The sequence below is a fragment of the Pipistrellus kuhlii genome, unplaced genomic scaffold (assembly GCF_014108245.1).
Source record: "Pipistrellus kuhlii isolate mPipKuh1 unplaced genomic scaffold, mPipKuh1.p scaffold_m20_p_9, whole genome shotgun sequence".
Classification (NCBI taxonomy): Eukaryota; Metazoa; Chordata; class Mammalia; order Chiroptera; family Vespertilionidae; genus Pipistrellus; species Pipistrellus kuhlii.
The window spans coordinates 31,797,978-31,814,012 of NW_023425595.1; the positions used below are offsets into that span (position 1 = coordinate 31,797,978).

The 16,035-nt window shown below is 43.3% G+C and overlaps 1 protein-coding gene across 13 annotated transcripts in view; it reads right to left on the bottom strand.

Annotated features, from left to right (window-relative positions):
- STIM1 (stromal interaction molecule 1) overlaps window positions 1-16,035 on the bottom strand; it is a 169,305-nt gene that overhangs the window by 19,322 nt on the left and 133,948 nt on the right. For all 13 annotated transcript variants that reach the window (XR_004986280.2, XR_004986279.2, XR_004986282.2 and 10 more), the window contains exons 5-6: window positions 12,246-12,361; window positions 2,698-2,875 (exon numbers count right to left, since the gene is read on the bottom strand). Coding sequence is in view for 9 of the 13 variants with exons in the window: in XM_036427958.2 (XP_036283851.1) it covers window positions 2,698-2,875; window positions 12,246-12,361 (294 nt within the window). In the remaining 4 variants the exon portion in view is untranslated. The remainder of the gene's footprint in view (window positions 1-2,697; window positions 2,876-12,245; window positions 12,362-16,035) is intronic.

Consider the following 16,035-nt stretch of genomic DNA (forward strand, 5'->3'; position numbering starts at 1 on the left):
CAGGAGACCAAGACCGAAGGGAAAAGTTGTGATAAAGAAGACAAGTGATGCATGGCTTAAACGTGAGGAACAGCAGAAAAAGGATAGGCTGCAGAACAAACAGGGCCACTGAGTTAGGAGGTGAAACAGAAGAGACAGAAACAGAATTCAACCTCTAAAAAATCCCAAGTCCAGATTAGTCATCAATATCTGAAACCTCAAAAGAGGTGGGATAAGTGGGAAGGAAAGAAGAAATGTCTAGGCTGCTCTCCTACTGCTGACAAGCTGCAGTTTTCTGCCCATTTGTCGGCAGAGAAAAGGAGTGGAACCTTTTCAAAGAACACAGGAGGTGGCGCTAAAACATAACTAAAACAAATCAGAGGCGCCATTTCCTGCCCCATATCCTTCTCTGGTTGAATACCCTCCTTTATTGTATTCCTTCAAGACACAACTGCCTAAAACTACACCATTAGAGATTCACAGAAATATTATCTTCTCTGAAAGCAGTCTCTTGAGAAAAGCTTAAGATAGATCTGTCTTCATGTAAGAGGGAACTCCTTTAAAGTAGAATCAAAACTGACCCACTTTTATAGTCTTAACAGGATCTAGAAGAGATGAAAATCAATAAGTACTATTGGAGCAGAAATTGAGCAAATAAAATGTACTATCAGGCCTCGCCCCACTCCATCTCCTCCAAAGAAGACTGAGCAGCAATCATTTAGCATTACAAGTAAGAAAACTGCACAGCCCTGGCTCTAAGCAGTTATGTGAGTATGGACAAATCTGTTTCCTATACTGAGCCTGCTTCTTCGTTTTTAAATGGAATCAAAATTCCTGCTTGCCTCAAAGAATTATCTTGAAACCTAATAAAATCCTAACTGGAATGTGCATGTAGTATTACATTTATCTAACCAAAATACCAGGAACTTTGAAGAAAAAAAGAAAAAGAAAAAAAAAAGCTCTATGATGGCTGGCGGTGTAGGCCTATTAAAGTAAGGAGGGAGGAGGTGGCATGTAGCTCTGGACACTGTCAGAAAGGATACATATGTACACATGTGTAATTCCATCTCTGGGGATATGTGCATTTGTTTCTCTGAGTGCCACAGTGGTCATTTAGCTCTGTAGGCCTTAGGGAGCAGGGAGGGCTGGAAGCTTAGTTTTATCCCCAAACTTGGAATGTCTCCTAGTTTTCATTCCAAAGGTCTAGATTCTTTGCCTTTGGAATAAAAACAGAACATGTTTTTCAGACAAAGGAAGAATGAGGATTGCCCAGACAGTAGCATTTAGTCCCCAACTGGCAAAGGGCAGGATCAAGGGGTCCACTAAAGTAGTGAGGACTCAGCTTAGAGATAAATCTCCTCCTTTTACCCTAGAAACCCGGCCCAGGGGAATGAATCTGATAGGACTGCCTTTACTGAGGCAGTGCCCTGCGGGTGTCAAAATTCCTAGCTCACTGATATGTGAACCCAAGCAAGGCACTACCCCTCTCTAAGCCTTCATTTCTTCACTCTAAGTAGGGATAATAATAATACCTACCTAACTGCGTTGTGATTATTAATAACAATAATGCATTTAAGTGCTTAACAGTACCTAGCTCACAACAAATTCTTTCCTCATCTCTCCAAAGAAAATAGTATCCATCATTAAAAAATAACAATAAAGAGCTAGACTTCATTTCCTTTTACACGAATTTCTACAAAGACTTCCAAACTAGAATCCCTAGTCTGCAGAGTAACTTTCTAAAAGATAGTCTTTCCTCTTCTCAAAAGCAAAAAAAACAACCCAAATTACTGCATTGACTCTCTGATACCTTTTGAATCCTACTAAAGTTCTCCATATGAGTCTTAAGGCACCAGGGGTCTGGCCTCACTACATATTCAATTTTAACTATCAGGACCTCCCTACCCATCTTTCAAGGTCTCCTCCTCAGCATCCACATAATTCATCCCCTATCTCTGTGCTCTTTCAGTCCTTAGAGTTGTCATTCCATAAGCTGGCACTGAATCACTGCACTAAGTATGTGCTCACTGCTCCTTCTTATGTGTGAGTTTTGTTGGCCCAGGAGTAGTGAATTCCTTATAATTCCTAGCACAGTCCTGGTTCTTAGATATCAGGAAGTACTTGGATCAATTGGTATCTTTTTTTCCACAACTAGCTCTTCAACAGTAGTTTTATCTAGACAGAATCCCAGACTATCAGAGCTAGGTTGTTAACATTCTCCTAGTTTCATATTACTGATGAGGAAATAAGTCCTAAAAGGGAAAGGGATTTATCCAAAGTCATACAACAAGTGAGTACTTATGAGATTTGGGAGATATTGGGAAGACAGACTTGTGAAGTTTCTCTGGAGAACAGTGAAAAACAGTTCATTGTATCTATTTCTAAGGGAAAGGAATAAAAGGTAGGGCAAAGCATAGAATGATCCCCTTGCAAGGCATCCAACCAGGGAAGCTCAAGACTTCTGACAGCCACATATTTCTTCCTCTGAAGCACAGAGAGAAAATAGATAGAAATAAGCTTCTGCCCCGGGGAAGATTACTTGTCCATGCAACTGGAATGGCAAAAACCTGGACCCTCAATGCAGTTTTGGAAGGATGGCACAGCCTGGGCAACCATGTAAATGTGGTCCCAGGGACCAGGTAGCCCACAACCCCGTAGAAACAGGAAGCTCCCAAGAGCTGGCCATACTGGGGCTGTGGAGAAGGGACAAGGCCTCACCTTTCCTGAAGGTCATGCAGACTCTGCTCAGCTCGGTGTAAGCCCTCCAGATCCTTCATCATCTTCTTCATGTGCTCCTTGGAGTAACGGTTCTGGATATAAGCAAACCAGCAGCCGCCAACACCAATAACAATAGACACCACCAGCATGAAGTCCTTGAGGTGATTATGGCGGGTCACTGCCAGAGAGGAAAGGCATGGTGAGTCAGGCTGCCCACTGCACACAGCCTTGCAGAGTCCACTGCACCCCCTCTTCCATGAAGCCTTTGTTTCTGTTCTTAGGCACACACTTGCTATATACTATTACTGTAAACTCTCTACCTAATTCTCTGCTAAGTCAAGAATTAGTTTGGAAAGGATAAAAGGCCTTAGAGCAGTGGTTCTCAACCTCTCTAATGCTGCGACCTTTTAATACATTTTTTTCATGTGGTGACCCCCAACCATAAACTTATTTTCATTGCTACTGTTATGAATCGTAATATAAATATATGTTTTCCGATGGTCTTAGGCTCTATAGCAGCGGTTTTCAACCAGGTTGAGAACCACTAGCAGGGTCACCTAATACCATCAGAAAACACAGATATTTACATTATGATTCATTAACAGTAGCAAAATTACAGTTATGAAGTAGCAACGAAAATAATTTTATGGTTGGGGGTCACCACATGAGGAAATGTATTAAAGGGTCACAGCGTTAGAGAGGTTGAGAACCACTGCCTTAGAGCAACATGGGAAACCTATTAAATCATGTTTCCCTAATATGCAGTGAAGAGGAGAGCACTAGTATCTTCTCAATACATGTCAGCCATCCCTGGTCTGCAGTTTTGGTCCATGTATCCAGATGCAATGGCTTTCATTCTATAGGGTAAGCATGCTAGGGTGCATGAGCAGGTAGAAGGGGATGGCTGGTAAGAATATAAAGCCAAGTTGCTTAGAGCTTGTGATCTGGCTGTGGAACTGAGGTTACCACAGGACCTGGATTACTAGGCTATTATTTACACACACACACACACACACACACGGGGCAAAGTCCAAATCAGGTAAAAAATCTGTAAGTCTCATCTATAGAGAGCATTTCTAGGCTGTAGCTCCCTCCACAGACCAGGTAGAACAGGAGTAGCTAAAGCAATTTGTATGTATAAAATAGTCCACATGCCAGGAATAGAGGGGCGGAGCTACCTGCTGAGAATGCCTGGCAGCAATTTGGTGAAGTGGCCAGGGCGCCAGCCACCATCTGGGATTCAGAGTAATAACCAGTCTCCAGAGCAAAACTGAAAATCTAATCAAGGAATAACAGAAGTTAAGAGCAAAAGCCATTTCCTGAGAATTTAGCCAACCAGAAGAGGGGCACTCTGGAGTCTGACATTGTTCCTAGTATACTGGATCTGGGCCCAGGGCCACAGTGCAGGAGACCTGAGAGAGATACCTAAGGAGAAGAGGACTGCTTCTTTACTCCACTTGGGATAGAGTAGCTGTAGGCTCAGAGGACCCCGGATGTGGTGGTCAGGGAAGGAAGGAAAGAGGGAATGACCTCCTGTGCACAGCAGGTTACCCTTAAGTTGGGGAGGGGAAAGCAAGACTGACAGGATCCCAAGAAAGAGGCTAATGGAAATCCAAAAGGTCTCAGGTGGAGCCACCAAGGTAAGGAAGGGTCTAGACAGCAGAAAAAGACACATGAAAATGAGGCCGACTGAGAAAAAGTGTTACAATATATTCATAGCTCCTCACTGAAAGACTGAGCAGCAGGACATGGGGAGGGTGTGGGATCAAAGGTAGATTAGCACATTCTATTTCCATCCAAGAGAGAGGAGTTACTAAGTCTGGGATGGAAGCCATGTCCTTTACATGTTTATGCCAGATTCTCACAAAGAAAACTAAGGGTCCTCTAGCAGCCATCTTCTAGCCCAGTGGTCGGCAAACTCATTAGTCAACAGAGCCAAATATCAACAGTACAACAATTGAAATTTCTTTTGAGAGCCAGATTTTTTAAACTTAAACTTCTTCTAACGCTACTTCTTCAAAATAAACTCGCCCAGGCCGTGGTATTTTGTGGAAGAGGCACACTCAAGGGGCCAAAGAGCCGCATGTGGCTCACGAGCCACAGTTTGCCGACCACGGTTCTAGCCTCCAGGCAAGCCTACACTTCCATCCATACTCAAGTCCTCATGCCCCTCCCTTCAGGTCCCTAGAAGAGATATCTTTGCAGCATAGTGAGTTGCCTTTCTTTCTGGAACACACCAGCCTCCTACACAGTCTCCTGTTTGTTAAGGACTGTTAACCTTGGCTTCCCAGGGGTTCTCAATTCCAGGGATTCTCAATTCGACACTACTACAGAAAAGTCAAAAGTATTCTTGCTCAAACAAGTCTCCATGCAACCAGCACCTCCAATACTTCAGATTTTTAAGGTGGGCATGCAGACCGGGTGCCAGTCCCTTATTCACCCTTGTCCAGATCAATTTGGGACAGGATGGTATTATTTTTCCCAGCTTCGCAGTCTCATCCAAGTCATGAATATGAATTCCTAATGGCCAGGACCAAAGATTGGATCTTAGGCAGTAGTTCTCAACCTTTCTAATATCATGACCCACAGGTTGAGAACCACTAGCAGGGCTGCCTAACACCATTGGAAAACCCAGATATTTACATTACGATTCATAACAGTAGCAAAATTACAGTTATGAAGTAGCAATGAAAATAATTTTATGGTTGGGGGTCACCACAACATGAGGAACTGTATTAAAGGGTTGTGGTATTAGAAAGGTTGAGAACCACTGATCTAACGTAATACTGTTCCATCTATCAGTACTCGCTGGATCTCTTCAACCAGTTTTGACTTTACTTAAATATAAAGCATCCACCCTGTACATACATCCTTCTGCCTTGTCAAATGCATAGGAGAAGTTCAGCTATGCTGTCTGTTACATTCCATGAGCAACCAAGAGTGGTGGGAGAAAAGGAGTCTAATATGGCTGATTTACTCTGTGGCCCTTGATTGTTACTTGTCTGTATACCAGTGCCTAGCACAGCACCAACTAACACACAGAGGTCTTCAATAAATATTTGTGGGATTGAGTTGTTACTGATCAGCCTCAAATATGATATTTCTCTCTCCTTAATCCATATAAGAAAAGAACGGAAATAAAGTAAATATATAATGTATCAGGCATTTATATTCACCATCTTTAATTCTCACAACTACTCTCTAAGGTAGAGTATTAGTAGTCTCATTCTATAGACCAGAAAACTGTGGCTCATAGGAGCAATGACTTGCTGGAGTTCACAAAAAGTGGCAGATCTAGGATTCAAATCCAGATGTGCCTGATTGCATGATCTTTCTACTACGCCCACTTTGTCATGATTTTCATATTCATGCAGCAGGTATTGTTTCCACTTTGTTACGTACAAATATCTCTCACCATGGAGAGGCCTATATCTCCTGACTTAAGAGTTCCAAAGCCTCAGTTTTCCCTCCAAATAACATCTTGGGAGCTGACTGTGGCCTACCCATCAGGACAGGCCTTTAAAAGGCCTCATGTGGCCAGGACCGGTTTGGCTCAGTGGATAGAGCGTCGGCCTGGGAACTGAAAGGTCCCAGGTTCGATTCCGGTCAAGGGCATGAACCTTGGTTGCAAGTGCATCCCCAGTAGTGGGTGTGCAAGAGGCAGCTGATTGATGATTCTCTCTCATCGATGTTTCTAACTCTCTATCCCAATCTCTTCCTCTCTGTGAAAAATCAATAAAATATATTAAAAAAATAAATAAATAAATAAATAAAAGGCCTCATGTAGAGAAATTCTGCCATCAAAGGAAGCATCCTACACTAAGTATTAAGAAGTCTGGGTTCTATGCTGTCCTCTGCCCCAATTTGTTATGAAATTCTTTTTCCCCCCATTTTTTATTAAAGTATTATATGTGTACATATTTTACCATTGCCCTCCCCCATCTCACTCCCATTCATGCTCTCATCCCCCAGTGTTTTGCGTCCATTGGTTATGCTTATATGCATGCATACAAGTCCTTTGGTTGATGTCTTATCTCCCTCACCTCTCCCTAACCTTCCTGGTATAATTTGACAGTCTGTTTGATGCTTTATGTTACGAAATTCACTTCCTCCATCTGGATCTCAGCCTCCTCAGCTGAGTTATCATAGAATTGCTAAAGAGATCAAAAGTGTATTTGTATATGAAAGCGCTTAGAAGTGTTTTGGAAACATTCAGATGGACTTATCCAATAGATAATTAAGAATGTGGATGTGGAGTTTGAGGAAGAGATGGGAGCTGGAGAGGCTGATATGAGAATTATCAGGTCCCTTCCGAGGAGCCGTGACCTGACCCCCAGAGTCCTAAATAAAACTATGATTATGAATTTTATGTCTACTTGACTGGGAAAACATTATTTCTGGGTGTATCTGTGGGGTTGTCTTTTTAAGAGATTAAATTTGAATCGGTAGACTGAGCATCATCCAATCATCCTCAGGGTGCTGAGGGCCTGAGTAGAACCGAAGGTGGCGGAAGAGTGGATTTGCTCTCTGAGCTTGAATTGAGACATCCATCTTCTCCTGTCCTCTTACATCAGTGCTCCTGGTTCTTGGGTCTTGGGACTCAGACAGAGATTTACACCATCAGCCCTCTGATTCTCTGGCCTTTGGACGCAGACTTACATCATCATCTCCCTTGATTTTCAAGCCTTAGAATTGGGCTGAATTACACACTGGCTTTCCTGGTTCTCCAGCTTGACAGTGGCAGATCATGGGTCTCTTGGCATCTACAATTATGTGATTTATTAAATTCCTATAATAAATCTCCTCTTATTTATATCTATATACATATCCTATTGGCTCTGTTACTCTGTTGAACCCTGAATAATACAGAATCTATAAATTGTTGTGTAAGAAAAAGATGGGGAAATACAGAATCAAGTTCTAGTCTGTGCCTAACTAATGATGTACTTCTTTCCATTATAATCCCATTCCCATTCTTCAGTTCCTACAACCTACCTTCCCAGCCCAGCACAGTCCATGGAGATCCTTCCACTCCTCTTCTCTGAACTAGGATCTGTCTCTTGGGACAGGTAAACATGACTTATCTCTAACTATCTCAGGGACTATCTGGTATGTTTTTCAGCTTTCATGTGAGTCACCTTCTTTCTGATAGTCTGTGAGTTCCTCAGGGCCAAGAACAAAACTAATTTATCTTCGTAGCTCAATAGGTAGCATAGAGCTTGACCAGAGCAAGTACTTAGCAAAGGCAGTGAGAAGAGGTTTTAGCCTAAAAAAGGGGGTGGGGTTGTATAATATAAAGGGCATGTGAAGTGCAAATACCAGCTCGTAGGACAGTGGTCGGCAAACTGTGGCTCGCGAGCCACATGCAGCTCATGAGCTATGGTTTGCCGCTCTGTTGACTAATGAGCTTGCCGACCACTGTCCTAGGACATGAAGAATATAGCCAGCTGTCCTACACAGCCCCTACACAAGTTCAGCTTTCAGCATCCTCCTTGCACCCAGGGAATATAACCTGGGCACAGAGACGATGGAGTTTTCATGAGGACAGAGGTGGTTGGCCTAGTGAACAAAGCTAACCCAGGGAAGCTGGCTGGGACCTGAGAACCCAGAGGGTGGCAGAATTCCTAGCCTGAGTGCTGTAAATAGATTTTAGCAAAATGAGGTCAACTGTTCACACAATCAGGCCTAAGGCAGCATAGGAGAGTATAAACTAATGAGATGCTGACATGTCAACATAGTCAGGGGTAATGGTGAAAATTTTCAAGATTCCAGTTAGCACTGAGAAGTGAGCCTCTAATCATTATCACTTTCTGGAATTCCCTCTCCTAATCTACTGCCCCTAATACCCTGCCCCAAGCAGCTATAGACATTCATTCCTACCTGCCAAAATAGTGCTAAGAATTTCTTTTGTCATTTACAGAGCCTTCTGTGCTGAGGTATCTGTTTAATCTGGAACAGTTATCTCTGGGCCCATCTCCTTTCTAGTTATAGCCCCAATAGTGCTTTAATTATTAGTGCCTCTCTTATCCAAAGATGCTCCATAGGTAGCAGTTCTCCCCACAACCAAGCTGGAAAGGATTTTCACCCAACTCCCACCAGTCCTGTAGCTCTGGTAAGGCCCAGCCTCCTATATAACTTCTAGCATACATCTCTTGACACCTACTCTTTGCTGGCCCTTTGCTAAGTGCTGATGAAAGATGAACAAAGTTGTTTCTACTCCCGGGGAGTTCCCAGTTTAAATGGTATCAGATAGGGAAACAGAATTTTATAAAGGAGGCAGGTACAACGGGCTGTGGCTTCCCAGAGGAGAGTAAGGGTTGAAAATATCTGTAAGAGGCTGGAAAGGCATTCTGAAGAAGGTGGAAGGGTGAGTTGAAACGTAACAGAAAGGAGAAAGAAGGTAAGATAGAGGTGACAGACCAGAGCAAGCTTTGCCAGAGAGGCAGCCACTCCCACTTACCAAGGACTCTTCCCTATTATCTGAGTCACTGAAGGAGGAAGACAGGTATAGTGTTGTCTTTTCCTCTCCACAGCTTCCCTAACCCCAACAATTGCTTGGCAGGCCTCTCCCTGTACTCTTCTCAATACTCCTGCTGAAGCACCAAGAGCACAGTAGTCCATAGCCAAGGACTGACCAGAGCAGGCATGCTGTACTGTACACTGAAAATAGTAGCTACCATTTGTTTAGAAGAAACTGGGGCATATAGAACCTTGGGAATATACTCAAGGTCACAAAACTTCTGAGTGACAGAGCCAGTTTACTGGGTTTCAAAGCTGAAACTCTTTATATAATAATTTGTTTCCTCTAGAGAAGAAGAGGGTGGGACTACAGAGTAGAAAAGAGTACTGAAATATAAATTAAAGACTGGGGTTTAAGTCATGGCTCTGCCATTTAAATGTCGAATGAACTCTAAAAACTCACCTCATCTCTCTGAGCCTCATTTTCTCTGAGAAATTATTAGCCCCTCAATGAATGATCTGCTACCAGACGGAGACATCACCTTACGCCTCCAACTGGACACTACCTTGGGCCTTGGTTTCTCAGATCATACCTAACACCTGGCTACTGGCACAGTTAGGGCAGCCACACATGGACCTCCAAGCCTAGAGCCAACTTTGCAGGGTGGAAAAGTCTGTAAAGAGCCATGTGCTGCTCTGTGGCCACATGGAGAAGACTGAGATGTCATCTGCTATCAACAAATGGGGACCCTCTGCTGAGCCAATGTGATCCCTTTTCCCTCTTCCCAAGCTTTGAAGCTGCTGTGAGTAGATGGGTCCTGCTCACTCGGCAGACCCTCCTGGCTACTGCACAACAATCTCTGCTTTTAAGATTTCTCACATCTCAGACCAACAGCAGGCTTTTCATTAAGGGAGCCATGGCTGGCAGCTGTAACTGGCCCAGGTTCTCTGGAGTATTTATCTACTATATGCCTTATGGTGAGGCATGAGAACCATAGCCCTAAGAATTCATCCAGGTGAAGAACACAGGTCAGAGCTAGCATAGGCCCTCATTCTAAATCCTGCACGGGCACTGGACAGGGAGCACACTGGACTGGAGGTTTCAGTCCATGTTCAGATGAGAACACAAGGCCCAGAGTGACACAGAACAAGGGATTCTTTGCAGAACCCCACAGGCAGGGCCCCACCCTTGCACAGTTTCCTGGCAAAGAGCTTCCTAGTATTTTCATCAGATTCCAGCTGGCAATTTTCAAAAAATTTCTTTAATAAGAATCAGTAGGCAAGTATAAAAACAATATTTTACATCAGGACAGCTGCTGGATTCCAAAATTTTAGCTCCCAGCTCTATCTGAGTCCTTGAATGAGAGAGCTAGTAACAGCCTTACTGACAAACCCATTTACAGGTGAGGAACTCTAATTGTAGGCAGAAGAACTGAATTGCCGAAGATCACTTGATAAGGCAGGGGCCACAGAATTCCTAAAGGAAAAGGATATAGATAGTAGTAGGAAGGAACAGACCTCCTGTCTTTTACACAGGACCCTTATCAGCCAGAGGGTTTTCCAACAAAATTATAGAATGTAGCAGCTCGAATCTTAAGGATCCATTAGCTCAATTGTTTCATGACACAAATTAGTAAATACATCCTGAGAAAAGTGACCTACACAAGGTCACACAGTGAGTGGCAGTTTTGAAAAGAGACTAATGTGCATTCCTAAGCTTAAGTTCTCTATATAAAAGGCCAGGAGTTACAAAAAAAATCTAGATGGCCCTGGCCGGTTTTGCTAGCAGTTAGAGCACCGGCCCATGGACAGAAGGATGCCGGGTCCAATCCCTGGCCAACGGCATGCACCTAAGTTACAGGTTTGTCCCTGGCCCCTATCAGGGCACATGCAGGGGACAACCAATCTATATGTCTCTCTCACATGGATGTTTCTTTCCCTCCTTCTAAAAAAAAATCAATGGGGAAAAAATACCCTCAGGTTATGATTTTTAAAAAAAATCTAGATGTACATAATAATGATGACTGAGATATAATTCATACACCCTAAAATTCACTCTTATAATGTGCAATTCAATGGCTTTAGCATACTTACAAGGTTATACAACCATCAGCACAATTCATTTTAAAACATCATCATTACTCTATAAAGAAATCACATACCTATTACCAGTCACTTCCCATTTTCCACCCTACATGCCAGCTGCTTCTCTGAACTAGTCTTTGGCTCTATAGCATTCTGCTGCTGGCAACCTCAACTGATGCCAACAGATCTCAAAGGACAGGGGGTGAACCCTAAGAGCCTGTTTGGTTAAGGCTAATTTTCTAAGAAATATTTCTTAGAAATATTCCTGATTTCACTAAGAATAAGAAAAAGAAAAAGAAAGAAAAAAAAAGATGTCAGGCTCTTGCAGATCTTCAGGAACTGGACCACTTGATTCTCTTGACTAACTCCTGGCAGAAGAGAGTACCCTTCCTTAGGCCTGAGTGTGTCTCTATTGCTTCAGTGAAAGCCTACTTAGTACTACTCCTTGGTGGTCCAAGGACACAGATGTTCAACAATTACTTCATACATTCTGCACACCCACAGTGAGAGCAGGGAAAAGCGAAATACCATTCAGCCCTTATCGGTTACCTTTATCCCAGAGCATAACTTTCATATTTTAGCCTTTGTGTTCCCGGCAGGTTGTCTCCTCCACCCAGAATGCCCTCTCTGGCCACCTGAATGGAATACAGCCCTACCCCTGTCACCTCTTTTATGGTATGCCTCCTCCACCCCTTCTCTGGAATTCAGAAGCACTGTGTACCTCTCTAGAACATTCGTTTTATCCCCTTGGGGCAGAATATGATTCATCCAGGTCTTCCTACAGTTTCCAGCACAGCACTGGCACAAAGCAGATGTTTCATTAATGTATTTAATGAAGATATGTTGATAACTGGATGGACTAAAATGTAAAAACCATTTCATATGTCAACAGCAACAGGAAAAGTAGAGGCAAGTGTACCTAGCAGACCCAGGACCTCAGCCCAGCCACCCCAACAGCCTTGGGTTCCATGGCACAACAGCGCCCTTCTCTCCACAAGACTCACAGAGAGGAGGCCCGAAGAGCACTGTGTCCAGGGCCTTCAGCTGCAGCTTCTGCCGATGGCTCCGGTCTGTCATCTTTAGCACAGTCCCTGTCATGGTGGTGTTGGTTACAGCAAGCCTGTTGAGGCAAAGAGTAGGCATTCAGTTCTCTGCCAGCAAAGCTGGGAAGGGTCCTGGTAAAACTCCTCACCTCTTCCAGGAACACTTCCCAGCTCCTGGTAATGGCTCCCTTCTGCATGCTAGAATACAGTCTATACCGATGGATCTAGTGGTGAGTATGTAGAGACTCATAACGTTTACCAAGAATTTGTTCACCCTTCTCCACATGTCTACCTCTCCTGAGTATTCTAGTCTCTAAGGATATTTATTCATTTGTGACCATTCCCAGACCAAGGTGTAAACTTTCCATGTGCTTCCCCTTATACAGATTATCCATTACATATCTGTCACCATTTATAAGTGCATCCTCCTGTTCAGTCTTTGTCAAAATGTCACGCTATATGACCCAGTGATTCTAGAGTCCTCTGAATCATCCTAATCCTAACCCAATTAAATATATTTAATGATGAATATATTTAACAGTTATAAAATATAAACCTGCTGATGACAAATACTGCATATCTTGTTAGCTTATACTTGAGTCACCATAATTTACTCCCAATCAGATACTGTAATGTTTTATGACCTTCAATCTTATTGTTAATAATAACTCTAATAAGAGAGGTCCTATAAACAAGAAAATGACCTTGGAAAAATTGAACTTTGTTTCTCTTCTACTAGGACACAGTGGTATAGATATAAGAGGAGAGTCTAAGATATGAAAGGTTAAAAAGCCACTTGTCCACATCCCACAAATGAGCATTTACTACTGTACTAGTCCATAAGGTCAGGGCTCTCTTTTATTTTTTATTTATTTATTTAAGAAATCTCTCTCATCCTCTCTCTCTCTCTCTCTCTCTCTCCCTCCCACCCCCCCATACCCTACATGTACATGAAATTTATGCACAGGTAGGGTTCCTAGGCCTGGCTTGTGATCAGGGCCAATCTTCCCTGGCTGCCAGCAGCCGGCCCTGCCCTCTAACCACCACTGCTGTTGGTCGCCCTCTGTGTATGGGATGACCAGCGGGGCAATCGGGGCTCTGGCACCACGTCCACTGCTACCCAACCCTGGTTCCCATCAGGCGATTAGAGCCTGCCAGCCGGGGGAGAGGGACTGAGAGGTTGCCAGCAGGCTCAGATGATCAGGGCCTGCGGGCTGGGGGGCAGCTCTTATGTTGAGCATCTGCCCCCTGGTGATCAGTGTGCATCATAGCCGACTGGTTGGTCTCCTGTATGGTTGATTTGCATATTATGCTTTTCAAGAGGAAGAGAGATGGAAAGAGAGAAACATCAATGATGATAGAGAATCACTGATCAACTGCCTTCTGCACGCCCCTTATTGGGAATCAAGCCCACAAGCCATGTATGTACCCTTGTCCGGAATTGAACCTGGGACCCTTTCATCCACAGGCCAATGCTCTAACCACTGAGCAAAATGGCTAGGGCTAGAGCTAGAGCTCTTTTCAAAAGCGTATCTTTGTTTCCCCAGATAGAAAAGAAGCTTCTAACATCAGAGTGTGTGTTTATACTCCTGCCTGGGCATGCAAGAGCATCTACTTCCTTCTGTAGTCTGGGAAGCAATCGAGCCCACCTACAAGAGAGGCAAGGAGACACTGATGGGAAGTAGGGGGACCAGCTCTATCAGTGAATGACTCACTTGTCCAATCATAAGCTGCTCAATCCCTCCCCAAGGCCTCAGTTTCTTTCTGTATAAACTTATGTAAAATCAGATGCTTCCTATAAGCCTGAGAATCCTTGGAGACCCTCTTTAGAGCACTTCTACCAGATGTACTGCACTTCATCTGACTGAGCAAAACAAGTGTCATCTTTTGTACAGTCTATTTGTCAAGGAAACTTATGAATTTGACTGCTATCTACTTCTAAGCTATGAACAAATAAACACCATATATGGCTAATATTTAGTAAGCAATTACTGTGTATCTTGTACTGTTCTGACACTACATTCATTACCTAATTTACTTCTCATGATTTTAAGAACTCAGTTCTATTATTAGCTCCACTTGACCAATGTGAAAACTGAGACTTAGAGTTGAGTAACTTGCCTAGTCACATAGCAAGTAAGCAGCAAAGCCAAGATACAAACTCAAATCTGCTGGATTCTTTCCATTGTATCATGCTGCCTAGTGATGAGCTTAGAACCATCCCTACTCTATGCACTGAAGGCCCCATGCTTCCTGATGTTACTAGAGTACCACAGCTTGGCTTCTGCTATTCCTGAGCCCAGCCTAGCTAGATCTGGTCTTGGAACTATCCTAACCACAGGAGGGTTAAGTAAGACCATGACCAGGGAACTGACTTATCCTAGGCTTTAGTTTTAATCCAAGCATAGCCATTCCTCAAGATGAAACGGTCCAGTGATCCACAAGACACTGCCACTATTTCCATGGGTAATGAGAAAGAAACCTAAATCCTGGTGCTTCCTGATCAATCATCTATTCAATTGCTTGTTTCATCCATCAAACCTGGAGTTCCTAAAAACAGAGATGAGGTCTAATGCTTGTCTTTGTCCTCAGGGCCCATGGCATATGGTAGGTGGTTGGTAAAGCTTGTCAAATAGAACTGAACTGAATACTTCCAGGAAATCCATCTTCAACTGCATGGGACAAAAGGGAGAAGCAGTGAAAAAAGCAGGGCACTTAGAACCAGGCAGACCTAGGTTCAAATCCCAGCTCTGCCATTTACCAGCTTGGATAAATCATAAAATATTTGACATTTAGTTTGTACAGCTAAAAGTTGGCACAATAATTCTTTTCTCCCAGAATTGTGCGATTCAATTGAAATAATAGGTAAGAAAGTACTCTATAAAGGGATGCACAAACATTAAGATTATTATTCCCTCCAAGGCAGGAAGAAGCTATGAAGAGAAGGTTACAGGCAGCAGAAGAGGGAGCAGCCAGCTCAGCTGGGCCCGGACAGCAGTGTCTGGTAGTTCTGTGGCTGGAGATTGCAAGGTATGGGCATTCCAATTGCTTTCCCCTCCCTGTTCCCCTTTGCTGAAGCTCATAACCAGATGCATCTACATAATAAGATGACAGAATATATATCTATATATATACACAATCAGCACTTACCAGACAGTAAGCCCTTTGAGGACAAGAATAGGTTGTTGTCACCTTTATCCCCAACACCCAGCACAAGTGCTTGGCACAGAGCAGGTACCCAGTAAATATTTGTTGAATGAATAAGTAAATGGATTAATGACTGAATGATATATGGCACTAGTTTGATATAATAAGAAGTCCAAGCAGTACTCCATCTCCTCCCCACTCCCACCCCAAGTCCTAGCATATCATGCCTGTAAAAGAGAAAAGTTAGGGCACAATAGCTATTGGAGGAGTCATTCCAGAGAGGAGGCTGGGTCCAATGGCAGTCAGCCCCCACCTCTGTACAATTTTAGAGTAGATGAACTGATATGCATAATTCTGGGGAGGCTAAAAGAGCCCCACAGACTCATGGGCATCAAAAGAGATAGCTGGATGAAGGGGAGTGGGTATGAAGGAACAAAGAGAAACACCACAGGCTTAATGAAATACTGTATAAAAAGTGTTAGGGTATCTAGCATGTACTAAACACTAAATAAATGGCAGCTATTAGTACTATTCCCAGTATTGGTAGATATATTAAGTAAGAGAATGGACTCTAAGTAGCAATCTGTTTTATGACAAGTGCACA